General features: G+C 35.1%; 1 protein-coding gene and 1 non-coding gene across 2 annotated transcripts in view; both read right to left on the minus strand.

Moving 5' to 3' along the window:
- The window catches only part of DCDC1 (doublecortin domain containing 1), a 440,548-nt gene that overhangs the window by 68,175 nt on the left and 353,409 nt on the right, over positions 1-18,964 (minus strand). The window contains exons 20-22 of the mRNA XM_055142558.1: positions 14,429-14,552; positions 4,672-4,844; positions 1,172-1,270 (exon numbers count right to left, since the gene is read on the minus strand). Of these exons, the coding sequence (XP_054998533.1) occupies positions 1,172-1,270; positions 4,672-4,844; positions 14,429-14,552 (396 nt within the window). The remainder of the gene's footprint in view (positions 1-1,171; positions 1,271-4,671; positions 4,845-14,428; positions 14,553-18,964) is intronic.
- LOC129406168 (U6 spliceosomal RNA) lies at positions 81-187 on the minus strand. The gene has a single exon (XR_008630831.1). It is a non-coding gene; the product is annotated as a U6 spliceosomal RNA (small nuclear RNA).

The following is an 18,964-nucleotide window of genomic DNA, read 5'->3' on the forward strand; positions in this document are numbered from 1 at the left end:
GTTCAATCTATAGTCTACTGTCAGCACGCATCCTCCAACCACACTTTACTTGGTGTTCCCTTCTCTATCTGAGCTGCCTTAAAAATATGGAATGCTTCACAAATTTGCGTGTCATCCTTGCGCAGGGGCCATGCTAATCTTCTCTGTATCGTTCCAATTTTAGTATATGTGCTGCTGAATCGAGCACAGCCCTATATGATTTCCGATTATTTCACTAAGCAAACTGTCTTTCTGACAAACAAGGAATATTTTAGCCCCCACACATCCTTTTTAAAAGGATGTCTTTCAGATGGTTGATACATATGGAATGAATAAAATCATCATGGAAAAATTATATAATTTTTTCCTTGCCTTCCTCTTAACTTTTCATCCATTTCTTCCACTACATAGGGACCAACACAAGATTTAGAGAACAGCAGAGCTTTGCTTAAGTTTTCCAGCTAGTTAATAGCAAGCACAGTCTTTAAACCATTTCTCTTGCTTCCCACTCCAATGTTTATTCCAATATTCAAAACTGTCTCCAAGTTGGTTTTAACAATTGTGTTTCATAGTTATCAACTCTAAATGGGGCTACTAGATCTTCCCTTGGTTTTGCCAATGGAAGAACTAACAACAACACGACAATTTTCAAAAAATGTCAGAATGAGTGGTTAAATAACTAAAAGTCAAGTTTTAATATTAAAATCTATGATACCATTATTATAATCAAAAGGACATATTTTGCCAAAATGCTAATACCAGTTGCTCTATCTTTCAACAGTTACCAAATTCTATGGCAATGACTTTTGTTTTGGTAGAAAAATACTAATCCGGTAATAAACTCCACCATTTTACAAATATGAATTAGGTTAGTGGTTTTTAAAAATTGGCTTCAAGTATATACTGAAGACTAGTGTTATAAAATGATGGAAAGAAATGAGAATAATTAATATTTGTAGAGTTCATCACTGGAAACAAGTAGAAATTGCCAGACCTTGAAATTTGGACGTTTATTAATTAGTACTAGTATTACAAACTCACATGGTTTACATGTTAACAGATTAGAAGGTCCACAATCATTATATCAATAACTACTACACTACACAGGTACATATGTATTTTGTGCTATATAGTAACATAATCATTCAGGCATTTGGAAAAAAGATTCCTTTGCGCTGTGAGCAAAGTTTACCTTTCCAACAGCTGCTGAAAGTCAGTTTGGTTTGTTTCTGCTTCAGAATAACCAGTGATAAAATTTTTCACATTGTCTTTCCTTTCAGTGTCAACATTTCTGAAACAAATAATACAAGACTTGAGTGATATGTCAGTAAAAATTGTCAAAAATCTTTCAACTTGTTGAAATGTGTGAAAAACTCAAGAGCCTTTATTTATCATGATTTGTCCTAAAACATACTCTTTATAAAAATGTTATTTTTATTCTACCACAATAAAATATTAAACTTCATAAACAGTTAAGTCATGAATAATTTGTATAAGAATAAAAATTTAATATTTTAAATCCTTTCCCCAAATAATGAATGCTTGAGATATGAATTCATAATGGGAGAAAAGAGATTTTGTTATTTTGTCTGTGATGTTTTATTCATAAATATTATTCACATATTTATTCACAAATTATTCATTTGGTGTCTATGTTATCAATCCAATGTAATATTTTTAACTGAAGAATGAATGATAATTACCACAGGAAAAAGTGATGTCTAATTGGAATACACATCTGTTTCAATATTCAAGCTAGAAAATGATTCGGTGTATTTTTAAACTCTTTTTTTTTCATTAAATCAAAGAATTAGTGGTCAAACATACTTCTTTACATTTTACACATTCATTAGAAATAGAGTAAAGCCAACCAATAATTAGTTCAATATCTACTGATTTGGGACATAAATTCTGTAGTGAATAAAATGGCTTAATAACTTTAGTACCAAGAACTCAGCATTCCATGCCTACACTATAGCAGAGAATACAGATACAGGTGAACATTATCCCTATTATCTGTCTCATGGATGGAGATTTAAACAGGCAATAAAAAACACAGAAGTGAAAGGAGCGATGGTGATGAAAAATCTCTAGCAAGTAGAGCAATTATGAACACAAAAAACTATAGCAATTACTCAGGGGTGGGGAGGGTATTGTCACACTCAGGATCAACATGAAAAATTGAAGTTCAAAGTCACTCTAAGAAGACCTTTATAATTAAGGTCATTGGGAAATGGAGGGGATATAAGAGCGGGCACTGGAGAAAATACTGATGAGTTAAAAAGAAATATGTAGAAACAGGTCTTATAGGGCCTTAAGAGCTATGTTTTAGGGAGTTTGAAAATGCCCAGGAAACATAATTTACTAAAAAGTAATGGATATATATATAAATTATCTTAACTTTGTACATTTTAAAAGTAGGTCTTTCTTACTATTTTATAGATTAACACAAGAAATCATAATGCTCTTAATATATATATGTATCTGGAAGCAATTAGCAAGACTGGCAAGATCATGTTACTCACAAAAGTAATTATCAACTTAGTAACAAACAAAAGGTATTTGATCTTCCTTTGACTGTACCACCAGTAACACCCCTCAAAACTGTCTAGAAATAATAATTGAATAACTAAAGCATAGCATGAGTTATGCTGTGCTTAAGAGAGCAAGAGTTAGTTAAAGTGGATCTAGAATTCAGCATTCAGGTGTGATTTTGCTAGCAAAGATACTAAACATCCCAGTCCTTTCACATTTTATGAAAAAGTTTGAGGTTGATGCAAGTAATCCTATAGATCCTCAGCTTGTATTTCTTCTGGAAGAGAAGCTACTTAGATATATTAAAAACAGCACAGCTGGGCTTCCCCTTTGCACAGCTCTGAGAAACCAGTCACAAAGAATACAACTGGAATGAGGTTCACTGGAGCCGGATCCTTTATCCAGACCAGACACAATCCCTTTCGTTAGCCACAACCCCTTACACTTAAACATTCTGTTCCCAGTACTTATATGCAGTTCTGTGGGAAGGGGAATGCTATTAAGAAGAGTCCTGTAGACATTTTTGAAATTATCTAAGAAAAATTAAGCTATACTTAGTTGAGATTTTAGCTGTCAAGTATATGTAAATATTTTTTAATTGTTTGGGAATAATTAATTCATGCAAAGGAACAAAGTCAGCATTTGATTAGCTAGGACACAAGATTTTCTGAACATAGACAACAAAAAATCTTATAAACTCTTTGTTTATGTTTGTCCAAGATAACAAATCTCTCAAATCATGTTTGGATTACCTGTTGAACCAGGCATAATAAAACATTGATGCAATAAGATTAAGTCTGTTAATTTTGAGACACAATCTAAGACAGAATAAGACAAAAGTAAATGTAGAGAAGAGACAGAAGTTGTTAACTGTAGCTGTTTAAAACAGCCATCTACTACTTTAAAGGCTTTACCCTCACATTGTACATCTAGCAGAATGAGCTAATTATTAAATGTATGCGTCAAAGATTTCAATTTCAGGCTTGACTTTACTTTGAAGATTAATTTTTTACTTTATCATCTTTACAGGCAGTTCAGTGGACAGCCGATCTGAATGTTACTCACTGTTCAGTGATGTATGAAGTATATTTAATCAATGTGAAGAAAGTAATATTAAACTATTATCAGCAGCTTCAAATATTCTAAACATCTCAAAAGAAAGGTCAAGAGGTAATATCACTGCTAATAATATGAGAAACAATGTGTTTAACTCGTTCTTTACATCAGAGCTTTGCACTGGTCTGTGATTCCTTTTGTCATGAAATATAATGAAGACAGAGTATGGATTTTTTTCCTAAAGTTGCAGAAATACTGACTGTATAGAAAGGTCTTTTCAAATCTTATAATGTAAGCTAAAGTACAGGTTAGTGGTTTTCTAGAATAATAAGTTTTTAAAACATTCTAAGATAAAGATATGCGTTATATGAAGCGATAATTTAAAAGCTATATTTCTGTATTAAATTTCAAATATCTAAATGTAAATAATGTGTATTATGACTTACAGTAAGTTATAAAATTTATTTAGGAAATAAGTTATGATCTTGGTTACTTTAAAATACATTAGAACTCTAACAAAAATACAAATTTAAAACAATTCATTTTTTATTAGAACTTGTCATTTCTAATTCATTGTGTTCTTCCATGCCTAGCCAAAGAAACCAGAGTGTAAATTAAGTTCCTGATATAGAAATTAAATAAACTTTAGGTTGCATTTTCTTTTTTTTTTAATAATTTATTTATTTTTAATTAGAGAATCACCGTGAGGGTACAGTTACAGATTTATACACTTTTGTGCTTATACTTCCCTCATACAAAGTTCGGGAACCCATCCCTTCACCAGTGCCCATTCTCCACCACCCGTAAACTGCCCGGCTAGCTCAGTCGGTAGGTTGCATTTTCTTTACCAAATATCAGCATGGAGTCCCTTCCCTTTATTTATTTATTTTTTTCTGACATTGGTGCCACAGGATCAAATTCATGATGACCTCACATATGCCAGGTATGTGCTTTGCCATTGAGCTATATTCCAACTCTGGAACATATCTTAAATAAGATTCTCCCAGAACATTATGGTTCCAGAGGTGGTGATAAAAGAGAAAATTCTGTAGAAATTAGAAGGTGTAATTAATAAGAGCAAGCTACTCTTACTGCACTTACCGATCAGGTGAGACATCTGGACCTATTATAGGAAGGGCTTTGTTTTTGTTCTTCTCTCCATTTTGCAAAATTCTGAGTCGTATAGGAACACTATGCCTTGGTGTCTTGTAGGTGGGTTTCTTTGTGGGAGGACTGTTTGGAATTAGCAATCCTTCTATTGGCCAATCAAACTCCTTCAAAAAAAAGAAATGACAAAAAATGTGGTAACAAAAATCATTTCTTAGCATAAAAAAAATAACCGTACAACATATGTGTTCAGAACACACTCTGATCTTTCATTCATTGATCAAAAATGAATAATGCACCTAACACATTGTAGATAATTCTAAACGTCTAAACAATGTTCTGTTTGAATAGTCAAGAAAGTAATTCGAGGGGCTGGAGTGATAGCACATCGGGTAGGGCGTTTGCCTTGTACACGACCAATCTGGGTTCGATTCCCAGCATCCCATATGGTCCCCTGAGCATCACCAGGAGTAATTCCTGAGTGCAGAGCCAGGAGTAACCCCTATGCATCGCCAGTTGTGACCCAAAAAGCAAAAAAAAAAAAAAAAGTAATTCGAAAATGTATGTAGATCTTATTGACAAAATGAAAGGTGTGTGAAATATATTTTTTTCAGGTTTGTAGTTTAGACAACTGGGTGGAAATGCCTTAGTGAAGCAGGCAGAGAGTCAGTCTCAGATAACAGAGTGGACTCTATCACATTCATAGAACTGAGTGAACTTGGATTGTATTTTGCTCATACATGAAAAATCTTTAATTACATGAAAAAGAAAGGATATGAAAAGAGATGTTCAAAAGTGGTTTTACAATAGCTTCAAGTAATATTATATTAAGAAACATCTATTTGGAAATATAATAAAGTTGGGAAACATTCCAAAAGTCAGAATGAGGTGACAAAAGAACCAAAGCAGATTTCAAATATTTCAGTTGTAGAATTCAGTTACATTATATCCACTCATCCACACATTATTTATTAGCACATGAATTGTCTAAATATATATTGATTGTGTACTATATTCTAGGGGAAATGCTAAGCACTAGAAACAAAACTATGAACAGCCGGGGCTGAAGCTGTAGTAGGGCATTTGCCTTGCACGTGGCCGACCCCCCAGATTTGATCCCCAGCATCCTATTTGGTCCCCGAGCACTGCCAGGATTAAGTCCTGAGTGCAGAGCCAGGAGTAACCCTCGTACATCACCAGGTGTGATGCAAAAAATGAAACAAACAAATAAAAATTATAAATAAGACAAAGTATTCTTTAGAAGGCAGAGGGGACTCCCAAGCAATACTCGGCAGGCCTCGAGGTCATTGTTGGTGATACCTGGCCAGGATGCATGGGCCTAGAGAAGTGATGTAGTGAATGTACCATTACTGGGGTTCTTTGGTATCTTGAGCTACTAGGGAGTATATGGTGTCAGGGACTGAATTCTGGACTTCCACTCACCATGAAAGTACTCTAGTCCTTTGAGTTAACTTTCCTCCCATTTCCACCCTTCCCATAACAGAGTACTCCTCCTTGAGGTATTTTAAGTGGGATCTCTGGGATTTTTTAAAGAATAAACCACTTGTTTCAACAGGATAAATCGAATAGCAGCAGGTTTCTAGGTGTGATGGGATCATCTCTTATGCAGAAATGTGTGACAAAGCTGAAGCCTTATTAGGAATTAATTGATGACAAGTAAAATGATGGGGAACAGTGTATTTATCAGATATTAGGATTAATAGAGTTTTGAGAGGAAGAAAGAAGGGATGGATGACCCGCCTTGTTTGTAATTTGGACAACTGAGAGGATAGTGTTGCCACTCACAGAAAGATATTTGTGGAAGAGAGTAAATGAGGAAAGTTATGACCAGAGTTGATGCTGTTAGGCGATGGTCAAGTTCCTTAGTTATTTTATTTTGCACAAATGATGGTTCTGGCAGCAACAATCCCTCATTAATTTGTGATGCTTACATTTAGGTTCCATATTGAGAGTGAATTTATTTTTGTTTTATTCTCTTCAAGTGTCAAATTCTTTATTTCTGTTCAGTATCATTGTATTTATTGACAAATGTTCACGAGTCATTATTTTGATTTTAGGTTTTCAAATTTTATCCTATTGGCATTTAGATAACATGGATTTAATAATGTTAACGTTTATTTATGATGTTAATGTACAAAGTTACTGCACTCCATCACCATCAAAGTCCCCAATACCCTCTACCAATGTCCTTGTGTTACAGTGAGTTATCTTTTCATACTCCCACCCCCACTGAGTCTTGTAATCCCTCCTTGTTCATCACTGTCTATTCTCTTGTTTTGTTTCTCTATATATTACAGATGAGTGATATCATCTGGTATTTGCCCTCTCTTTGACTTATTTCATCTATTCATATAATACCCTCCAGTTCATCCAAGTTATTCTGAACTACATAATTCCACCCTTTTTTTCCTTGTGGCTGTGTAGCATTGCACTGTTTGCTACATGTGTGTATACATATGTATATGTATTCATTATCTATTAATCAGCCATTGGACATTTAGGCTATTTCCATATTCTGTAGTAAACACTAATAAAAAAGCGCTGAGTATACATCTTTTTGAATTTTTATGTTTTGGGGACAGATGACATAAAAAGTATCTGCTAGGTCATATGGAAATCCTATTCTTACCTTTTGGAAAAATAGCCATATTGTTTTTTATAATTTTAGAATTTCATAGGATATATACTCCCATATTTTCTTTGGGAATTGGCTCTGGTTGACCCCTTGCTATTTCCTATATGTGTTTTAACTATAATCTTTGGCTATATGTTTAAATATCTGCTTGGAATATATTCTGCAGTAGGTTAAATACCTATGTTTTTTGGGGGGTGCTGGATAAAAAAAAGTGCACTCTGTGTCATAGTAGCATTATTCTCAGTAACCCAAATACAGAATCAAAATAAGCACCCATCAGCAGATGACTGTATCAAGTAGCTGATATATATGTATGTGTATATATATATATATCATGGAAAACCACTTTGCCATAAAAAATATAAAATAATAATTTGATTATGCTACATGAAACAAGTAGAAGACAGCTATAAAACAGTTTTACTCATGTGACACATGATTAACTAAAGTAAATAAACTGACCAAAACAAACTAAACTAACTTAGATTTGGTGAAAACTATGATCGTTACTAGAAGAAATAAAAGTAACCATCAGAAGGTTACTAGAAGGAGGATAGGAGTAATAGTAATAGTTATTTCTTTCTGGTATTTTGTTTGTTTGTTTAGTTTGGGGGTCATATCTGATTGTACTCAGGACTTCCTCCTGCCTCTGTACTCAGAGATCACTCTAGGCAGTGCTCAGGTGACCATATGTGGTGTGGGGAGAAAACAAGGATTGGCTGGGTGCAAAGCAAGAGCCTTAACTCCTCCATTATTGCCTAAAGGTGGCGGACTGACACTGAATCTTTGGCATTGAGTGTGATGAGTTTAGAATTGTAAAACTAAAACCCTTGAACTCCATAATATTTTATATTAATGATAAACCCATTTTCTAATCACAGAAAGTCCCATTTAAGATTTGTTTTTTGCATTTCCCAGAATATCCAAGCCCTGCTCTGTCCTGCCTCCCACACATGGCATCAACACTTTACCTCCTTCATTTTCTATTTTATACTTCGCTCTTTACACTAACATACATGAGAGCATCTTGTGAATGATTAAGCTGTGGAAATAATGATCCTGCACTTGAATTTTTGACGAGTTTCTAGTAGTGACCTTGAACAAACCTTTGAACAAAAAGGGATGGCTAGTCAATGGATAATTTCTTCCCCCACCCTTTTTTTTTTTATCTTGGAGAAACTCTTCTGAGAACCCTTTTTAATGGTCTTTAGATAAGACCATTGATAGTACATGCTCTTATTGTCTCTTCCTTCTTCCCTACTCATCCCTTATTCACAGCCTCAGGACTATACCACCTAATGAAATCGCAAAACAGCCATTTGCTTTTTACTCTGGTGTCTGAAGATCCCAAACAAAGCCACCATAAAAGAGGGAGATGTTTCCTAAACAGATACGGGTATTTGATATCCAAAAAGTATGAAGTCATGAGAGCAGGAGAGAAATTCAGATATTGTTCATTGCAATGAACAATATACATGGATTGGGGTAATGTGTTGGCATCTTAGGCCATTACAGGACAAGACACAGGCATATGTAGAAGAGGAGAACATTTTTTTTTTAAAGCTAGCAAAATAAATTAAAAAAGTCATTTGTTGCCTTGGAATAGTCTTAAAATCTTGCAAATGTATTAAACAATCACCTAGCTCAGGAAAATATGTCAAAAATCAGTTATAAACAAAATCTAGAGGTGGTAAAGTTTAAATACTCTGGAATGGCATCTAATTAAAATGCTCTAATTTTGAGATGAATGAATAACATTAATTGCAATTTAATTAGGAGAAAGCAGTGCAAATAAATGTTTTAACATTTTTTTAAGTAGAATGTTTTTCAGTTTAAAGTGTCTTTTATATTTTCAGTACAATAACTTGCTTTGTAAACATGCTAATAATAGTTGCAAGCCATGAATTTAACTGCCCATACTTCTAAATAAGCAAGATTTGAATCAGTGAACTTTTATTATATTCCTGACCTACACTGAGAACATTTTATCAACATGGAATTTAAATTTCAAAAGACAGATTATGAAGTGCTTATTTAAATATGTGTTTATTATTGTGAATGGAGTAACCTCAGACTGCTTTCTCTGACTACAATGTGGAGTAGAAATACCAAAGGTTGTGTCACACTCAATGCCATATAGATTATTTTAAAGCTTTTCTCTTTTACTTAATGTGGAGCCTATAACTCCTCTATAATAAAGCTGTTTTCTAAAATAGAGCAAATAAACATTTACAATAGTTGTATATATAAACTACCAAAAGACAAGGATTAGACAGGTAAGAGAGGGAATAGTCTTGTCAGAAGAAAACCTACTATCATTTGAATTACTGTTATTTTATACTTGGCACAAAATAGGTAATACTTTTCATTCTTTCTGAACCATAAAAGGGAAAGGCAAGAGAAACAAGACGTCAACCTTAAACATAGTTTGAAAATGGTGGTCCATAGATTTAGAAGTGGAGCTAGTATTTTGCATTTCAATATCCCAAGCATGCTAAATTTTTGACAGACCAAGTAACTGTGCTATCTGATCTCCTCATTATTTTTAGAGGCTTTCATTCCCTCAAAAACTTGCATGATGACATCACAGGCTTTGGTTGCAAGTACCCCAGTGGTACTGCTGATTTCAGATGGTGCCCTTGGCTCTCCAGGTAGATGAAGGAAGCCCAAAACATCTTCCCGTTTTCATCTGAGACAACAGAGACCCAATACAAAGACAGGAAAAATAATTAGGGGTTTCAAAACAGTCCCAGTGTCTGAGCTATATCTAGCATTGCTTCCCACATATTACTTTTGACCTGGTTCTGATGCTTAAGGCACTTTGACGGTGTCCTTTATGGAAACAGAGAGAGAGAGGCAGTGACAGGATAATGAAGGACAACACAAATATAGGTCACTAGGGACAGCTGTTTCCTCCCTGCCCGTTCTCTGCTGGATTTGTTACATTCCCATTCATTTCTCTGCGGCTTTCACTACGTTCACAATCTTCCACGGCTCAGTGACATTTCATTCGTGCTGGGACACTTCAGATGGGCTGTGGGCCCTTTGCCTTGATCCTCCTGCATTTCCTTTTCCTTATCGTCCCCCTAACCGCAGATAACCTGAATTTTTGTGGAGTCCAGTTCCAGAGATCAAAATTTCTTGGTCAAACTGACCCTACATCACTTATTTCTTATTAATAAGCTGATGTATTCTTCTGCCTTCTCTCTGTATTCTTCTTTCCTTACCCCTCTTCCCTGTTAGACTTATTAGAACATCTCAACAAATTATTGAAATGTGTATGCTTACTATTCTTTCATTTAACATGAATCTCTTCAAATACACATTTTAATTTAGTGATCTGGCCTAACATTCACTGTCTGGTGGCTCAGCCCAAACTCTTGGGTCTCCTCAGATCCACTTTCCCAGTGATTTCATTCTTGCATACAAAAATCCATTGCTCCTTCCCTCACGTGTTTAGAAGCAAAACTTCTCAATGTCTAACTTGAACCCAATGTGTATGACTTCTCCATAGAATAGTAGTTTAGGAAAATAACAAGCTTGTAGCAACTTTTCCAGAGAAATGAATCACAAAATAAAAAGAATTTAATGAAAGCTTATGTTTTCTTAAGATTCTTACATACTTTTAAAGAATGTAATCTATATTATTATTTATTATCATTTTGGTGGTGTGACTTACCAAACTGTCAGTAACAGTTTCAGTTAAATGCTCCAACTCCAAACCCACTAATTAGTATTAGCGGCCCTCCCCCACTCCTAACCTACATCTTTGGCAACTTTATTTTTTAATCTACTTATAGAGGCTTACTCTTTCAGGCCTGTGTTCTCACTAGTCTGTGTTCTCTTGAACTAGTATCCCTTTCTTTCTCTCCTCTCACATCTAAGTAAATTTCATTCAATAAAAACTATCTTGCTTAAAATATATATTTTACTTATTATAATTTGGACCAAATGCTTCCAACGGTGTTAGCTCTTTTGATTTTGATGTACACAGTTACCCCAAGACAGAAAACCTAGGATATACAAAATTCCATTTGCTCATGCATTGTTGTTCAGGATGAATATAATTAACCCTGATAATGGTATGAAATGAGTTCCCAGAGAAGTTGTCACCACTGAGACATAAATGATTTGGTATGTAGCTGCTTTACCACAATAAAACATTTCCCCTTTTCTGTATCCCCTTATATCTTCCCTAGATTTTGGAAGGTTCTCAACAAGAGTTACCAGAAAATATTTTTAAGGTAAATATTAAAAAGGAACCAATTAACTTATGTTTCTTAACATCATTATTACTTATTTTAATCAACTAATCGATTTACTTAAATAATATGGTTAAAAACAGAATCAGATGCCCCAAGTCGCTGCCCACAAATGGCTTCTCTGGCTCCTTAAATGGCCATGATCCCAGAGGCACACAAACCGATCTCAGAACCCAGTCACTTTTGGCAGAAATGCATCTGGACTGAGCATTAAACTACGGCACCGTGCCACCCTGGATGGGGAACGGTGTTTGTCCCTTCTGCCCTTTCTCTCCAGTGGCATGGAGACCGCCACCTGTTCAGAGCCTATTGGTTAGCCAGGTATGACTGGGGCCTCATGGGGTCGGGGATGGAACCAGCCCCTTGCCCACTCCAGATTTATTACTAAAATATCAGAAATCAAAAATTGCATGGCTGCAAAGTGGCCCCACGACATCACATGTTCTTCATAACCAGCAATATAAAACAAATGATCTAATGATGACTTTTCTGCAGGTCTGATTGTTGGGAAAAATTCCAAATAATAATGGTGGTTTTTTTGTCGAAATATTGAAAGTGATCAAAGTGGAGCAAGAGTAAAGTGGAAATCATCTGCCATATAGGCAGGGGTAGGGGTCGAATGGGGGTATACTGGGGTTCTTGGTGGTGGTAAATGTGCACTGGTGAAGGAATGGGTGTTTGATCATTATATGACTGAGACTTAAACTCGAAAGCTTTGTAACTGTTCTTACAGTGATTCAATTAAAAAAAAAAACAGAATCAGAGAATTAGTATTAGTAACTATTAGCACAGTGGTTGGGCTTTCGCCTTTCATGCGGCCGACCCGAGTTCGATTCCTCCGCCCCTCTCGGAGAGCCTGGCAAGCTACCAAGAGTATGGAGCCCTCGCGGCAGAGCCTAGCAAGCTACCCGTGTGTATTGGATATGCCAAAAACAGTAACAATAAGTCTCTCAATGAGAGACGTTACATGTGCCCGCTTGAACAAATCGATGAGCAATAGGATGACAGTGACAGTGACAATGGTAATAGTTATGAATGCTGGATTTCATTTTGAGGGAATTTGTAAAATTTCAATATACTTGAGTTTCTATTTCCATCGTCTTGAAAAGTATAGAGAAAAAAATTTCAGGGACATCTAACAGAATTCCTTTCATAAAACAAGGCTCAGAATAGACAGAATTTCATGACAAAGATAAACAAAAACAGAGACACCAGCCTGCTAGTTGCAAACAAAAGAAGCCATCTCAAACACTTTCTCTGTGTAAAAGAGAAAACAGTTTTTTTAATTTAGAACTTATGAGTTGATGCTCAACTTGGAGTTTAGAACCATTAGGTAAAGATAAAGAGAATTCAATAATTTGAAAAAGAATATCTGAAAATATCCAAAAGAAGCAAAGAAATGGAAAATATGAAAGAAAGTTAAAAGATAGAAAGATCAAAATAGGAAGCTCTAGCATAGACCTAATAAGGTGGTTTTTTTTAATTTAGATAGCAAATGGGTGATATTTTTTCTAGAAGTGATGCTAGACATTCGAAAGAAATCCTTTCATAGACATACTGTGGTGAAACTTTTGAGAATTTTTTTTTATTTTTTTGTTTTTTTGGGTCACACCTGGTGATGCTCAGGGGTTACTCCTGGCTCTGCATCTCAGGAATTACTCCTGGCAGTGCTCGTGGAACCATATGGAATGCTGAGAATAGAACCTGGGTCGGCCACATGCAAGGCAAACACCCTACCCATTGTGCTATTGCTCCAACCCCATTAAAGGACAAAGCCAGGATAGGCAGGGTTTTTTTGTTTGTTTTGCTTTTTGGGTCACACCTGGCGATGCACAGGGGTTACTCCTGGGTTTTCACTCAGGAAATTACTCTTGTCGGTGCTTGGGGGACCATATAGGATGCTGGGAATAGAACCCAGGTTGGCCGTGTGCAAGGCAAACGCCCTACCCGCTGTGCTATTGCTCCAACCCCAAGAATTTTTCTTTAAATGAAGACATTACAAGAAATTAATGAGAAAAGTTAAGTTCCTTTCAAAGGAATAACATTTAGACAGAATCCTCAACAATGGCAGTGGAAGGCCGGTGTCAGAATGACATCTTCAGTTTTTGATGTGAAAATTTCTTATGTAAATGAGGGCAACATAAAGACATTTGTTGATAAAATTTACTAAAAAGTCTGCTACCAATAACCAAAAGTAAGGGACATAAGTAGAAGGATAGTTAACACCTGGTAGAAGACAGAACTTTAAGAGAGAAGTAGGTACACTAAAGAGGAAAAACTGAGACAACTGTAAATAAGCATAAGCAATGCCTATATACAACAATATCAATAGCCTGTGGGGAAAAAGTTTAAAGATAATCTAAAGTAACAATGATAACAGATAAGTTAGTTTGTATAACTAAACTTAAGTCATTCTAATATTCTCCATCGTCAGAGAAAATAAATATATTTTAAATCTTTGATTTTGACTATATATGCAAGCTACAACATTCAAGTAATGACCAAAAAAGAAAGAAAAGAGAGCCAGTGATAAAAGTTTCAGTTTACCAAGAGATGCTTTTGAACATGCTTATACATAAGAACTAAATTTCAAAACACATAAAATTTGAAACATTACAAGGAAAAAGTAGATAAATCCCTCTTCATCCAGAACATATCTGTCTAAAATATCTCAAGTATATCCTTCTAATTACTTAATACATCATTAATTTGTCTTTTGCACTTAACACCTACAATTCAAACTCTGCATAAGAGTTTTTAGAAAATGTGACCACATATTGGGCCTTACTTTATAAGTCTCAATAAACATATCAAATACAAAATATAATACAACCTCGTTAAGTTGGCCATTCGGAAGGACTGGCCACATGTAGGCAAGTTTGTTCCACATGGGATTTTCAATTTTAGAATGTTTCCACTGGCCTGGTTTCTTGGTTCCTTCATGTTTTATGGCCCATCTAGAACAAATGAAAGACAAAAAGAAATTTAGCTAGGTCAAATGCCACTTCAAGACAGTTACTGAGTACTTTTTAGAACTAGACATTCAGTTTGAATTAAAATAAAAAATAATAGGGCTGGCATGATAGCATAGCGGGTAGGGCATTTGTCTTGCACGCAGCCGAACCGGGTTCAAATCCCAGCATCCCATATGGTCCCCTGAGCACCTATAGGAGTAATTCCTGAGTGCAGAGCCAGGAGTAACCCCTGTGCATCACCAGGTATGACCCGAAAACCAAAAATAAAATAAAATAAAATAAAATAAAAAATAAGACTATCTTTGTTCAAGAGAATCATGTAAGTTGAAAACAGAATATTTAAAAAGCAGAAAAAAACATTGACAGTTATAATTGACAGCAACATTTAAGGCAAAAGGAAAAGAGGAGAAATAAACAATTTATAATTAGAATCATATAAAAATTCTTAAAGAAAAATCAAGTAAAACATAAAACATTTCAACAGAAACTTATTTATATGGACATAATTATTGTGGGCAATATAATTACATGACCAGAAGACTACCAGTTGTAATGGTATAAAATTACAAAACAAATAACGACATAAAAAACCCAAATGCTATAACAAACGTAGATATGACAATTAATTTATATATATTATACCCTCTTAACAGAAATTGTGTCTTTCTCAATAACTCTTAGACTATTTGTAACATTTGCCACACACTAACAAAATATACTTTAGTACAATTTAAAAATTAAACAAATAAGACATTGTGGCAAATGACAAAAGAAAATTAAATATACATGAAAGTTTAAAATTTATACTTAACTGTAGGATAACATTGGGTTTGTCCTTTCAGCCTTGCCACAGGGAACTTAGTTTAACTTAAAGCAATGTCCTTTCTGTATGGACACAGGAAGACAGTTAATATTATGCTTTGTAATTTGGAAGCTGATTGACTCCAATAATATTTACTCCCGGGCATCTGCTTTCTTAACTCAGTTGCCCTTAGTTCCTAGCACCCCAAAAGCAGGGTCCCAGCGAGGGACAGAATGGACCCAGGGCAAGCTGTGAGCTACCCTGGCATCGAAATGGGCCAGACCAAAGTGCCACAATGTTCAACTATAAGTTGAGAACATGGTCATAGACAAATGCTGTCATGATCCAAAAGTAATGACTAGACTAGGACCCTTGATGGGGTTAGGAAGACTAACCTGGCCTGAGGACTGTGGTTGGGAATATATAGTGAATGTCCTCAGCCAGAACGAAACTTTAAGTCTGATATATCTCTTACTGTGCTCATACAGATGACATTGCTAGAAATATTAGAAGTAAATTTACTATAACTAAGCGGATTATTAACTGAGAAAGGAAGAAAGCGACACACCACACACCCGTTGTTTGGATCCCACCCTTGAGCAGATCTCCTAGTAATCTGGAGTAATCTCCTTAGATGAGATTTTGTTAATCTCCTGGAGAAATGGTCTTACCCTTCTTTGTTGATTTGTTAATGTTTAACCCACCTTTGTGTCACCACCCTATGTAATTGCTGTATAAACTAAGATTGTAAGCGAGAGAGAGGGTAGAGGCAACACAGAAGTGGGCAGAGGCAACACAGAAAGGCAGAGACGAGACAGAAAGACAGAGGTAAGACAGAAGAAGCAGAGAAGACACAGGAGGAGACACAGAAGTGAGAGAGAAGACACAGAAGCAGAGGCAGAGAGGTCGGAAGAGACCAGAGGAGAGACTACAGAGACAGAGACAGTGAGACAGACAGAAGAGAGCACAGCGGCACACACAGAAGCAGAGCACAAGGAGGAGCCATCCCTGTCTGGTCCATACATAGCGGCTGGAGAGCACCGAACTCGAGCAGCGCACGTGAGAGAGAACTGCCCCAAGAGACCACGAACAACAACAAAGCACAACACACACATCATCACCCCCTCTCTCTCTTGCACACATGCCCTTGTAATTTTTTACACTCAACCACAAACATTAAAAGTTTTGAAATTACGTTTTCTTTCTCAAAATAGAATTACATCAGATAAGGGGGGAATATGATCAAAGTAATATAGAAAGCAATGAAAAAATATAAAAATGAAAACCTAAAGGTTTGAACTAGAATATATTCAAAGTTAAATTCACAAAGTTAAATGTTTACTAGTAGGGAAATAAAGAAACATCAATAGGGCGATCAACACAAAATTTAACTTTAAGGAATATATTAGGGACCAGTAGGTGCAATGCTTCTGTATTGCATGCAGCTGACCTGGGTTCAATTCCTGTCACCTTATTTGACCCCCCCCCCAAACCCTATCAGGGATGATCCCTAAGCAAAGAATCAGGAGTAAATCCTGAGTGCAGCTTGGTATTGTTAAAAATATATACATATATAAATTTTTCTTATAGTAAAAAAAAGAAATAATTAGGAATCCAAATAGAAATTAACTAAAGTATATTATAAGCATAGTGGTTCAAATGAAAATAAGATACAAAATATTTTGCATAAATATCTAGATAAATGAAAAACTAAATGGTGTAACTAAGTAGAAAAATTGACCTAATATTTAGGCTTACAGATTAAAAAACAAACTCTGCTTACATGCAAATAAACAAAAATATTTTGATTTCATGATTTAAAAACACAGACTTGAAAAAGAAAATGGAAAACATATTCTTATTTGTGTATCTTGACAAGTCATGGAATAAATATTTTTAAGCTAGAAAAAAATTAATCCTTAAGGATATAAAAATACTAGCCAATTCATTTCATAAAGAGATAAACTATGTAGAGTCAATTATTGGCAATTTAAAAATTAATATTGTAATCTCACTTAAAATTAGAGATATAAAATTCCTAAATTAATATTAGTCAATAAAATTGAACAAAAAGAGAATAAGCATTACAGTTAGATAATACTAATTTTGAAATGAATTGACAGACATTTATTAAAATAATAAACCACAAATTAATGAATGAGAACACAGGAGAAGTTTGCCACTTATACTTTTCTACGACACATGGTGATTATCTAAGACAGAAATTCTTCTGAGATCACCAAATGCCAAGAGAGCAATATCCAATATTCAGCCTTATGTTCAATGGTACAGATTTCTTAGTGTTGGAAACTCTTGGGGTTAAAACAAAAAGAGGTGGTGGTGGCAGGGAAAACCAATGAAAATCAAGTTGGCTCTCAGATGCCACCAGTGGTGGCATACAGTCCCTGTCACATTTCTCTTTTTTCTCAGTGAAATTATATGTTATTTTCCCACACTGCCTCCCAGAACGCTGGCTCTATACAAGACAATAATAAATTCCCCATATCCAGAAGTTAGGTCTAAAAAAAATGGGAGGCTCATTCTTGCAGGTGACATATTTGAACTATTGGAAAATGAATGAACAACTTTAAAAGGTGGTAAGCTCCTATGATTGCTGGTGAAAATGGTAGGAATACAAATACTTATTTCATACCTATTTTAGTTTTGTGAATATCTGGCTATGGACTAAGAATTTTTCTCTTGGAAAAACCTCAGTAGTTTTTTCTTAAAACCATGTATCAAGTTCTCTTTCTTCTTCTTCTTCCGGCCACTTCCAGAATATTATTCTGTCTACATTCTCTAGTTATCTTTATTAAACTCTTATCAGTAGACTATAGCACTGGTCACCCTTCCTTATTTCATTCATGTCTATTCTACGCTCTTCCTTATCATTTCTTGAAGTGTTTACCAGACTGGTTTACTTTTGTTCTTCCTACCTCTCCTGCTGGTAGAGGAGAGATAAATCATTCAACATTTCAATTTTAATATTTAAGTAGAAAATCCTCCATGGCCTCTAAGTACCTCCAGTGATCTTAAACTGTTTCTTATCATCTACCCTTCCTGTGGACTCAACCTAAACAAGTCATAAAAGTAACCAAATTGCTGGCCAAATTTCAATTTCCAGGACAATCTTTCTACCTTACCTCGTCTTCACTAATATGTACATTTATGTAGACTCGGTGGATAATTTATTATCTCCTCTAAGTGTCCCAAATCATTGCTTCTATCACCTTGCCAAACTCTCTAACACCCTGGCAGGTCCATTTTCTTTTTCTGAACCAAGCTAAGAGTCATAGTCTAGCAATGTAGGAACTTTCTTGTCCATTACCCCATCTTCCTTTTTGTACAATGGATAATTGTTCACCAATTCAAAACCTATATCCCAACAGTTGAATAGCAACTATAGAAAAAACCCCACATGAATATAATAGCAAATGACAGAGCATAAGAAAGAAGGCAGTGGTATGGTTATATTAGAAAACATTTACAAGATTGTGAAGACATTTTTGTAGCAATAACTGGATGACATTGCTGTCATTTTAGTTAAAGGATAAAAAGTTTAAGAAATTCTTCAAAGAATCACAAATGTAGC

This window comes from Sorex araneus, chromosome 6, assembly GCF_027595985.1.
Source record: "Sorex araneus isolate mSorAra2 chromosome 6, mSorAra2.pri, whole genome shotgun sequence".
NCBI classification, from domain to species: domain Eukaryota; kingdom Metazoa; phylum Chordata; class Mammalia; order Eulipotyphla; family Soricidae; genus Sorex; species Sorex araneus.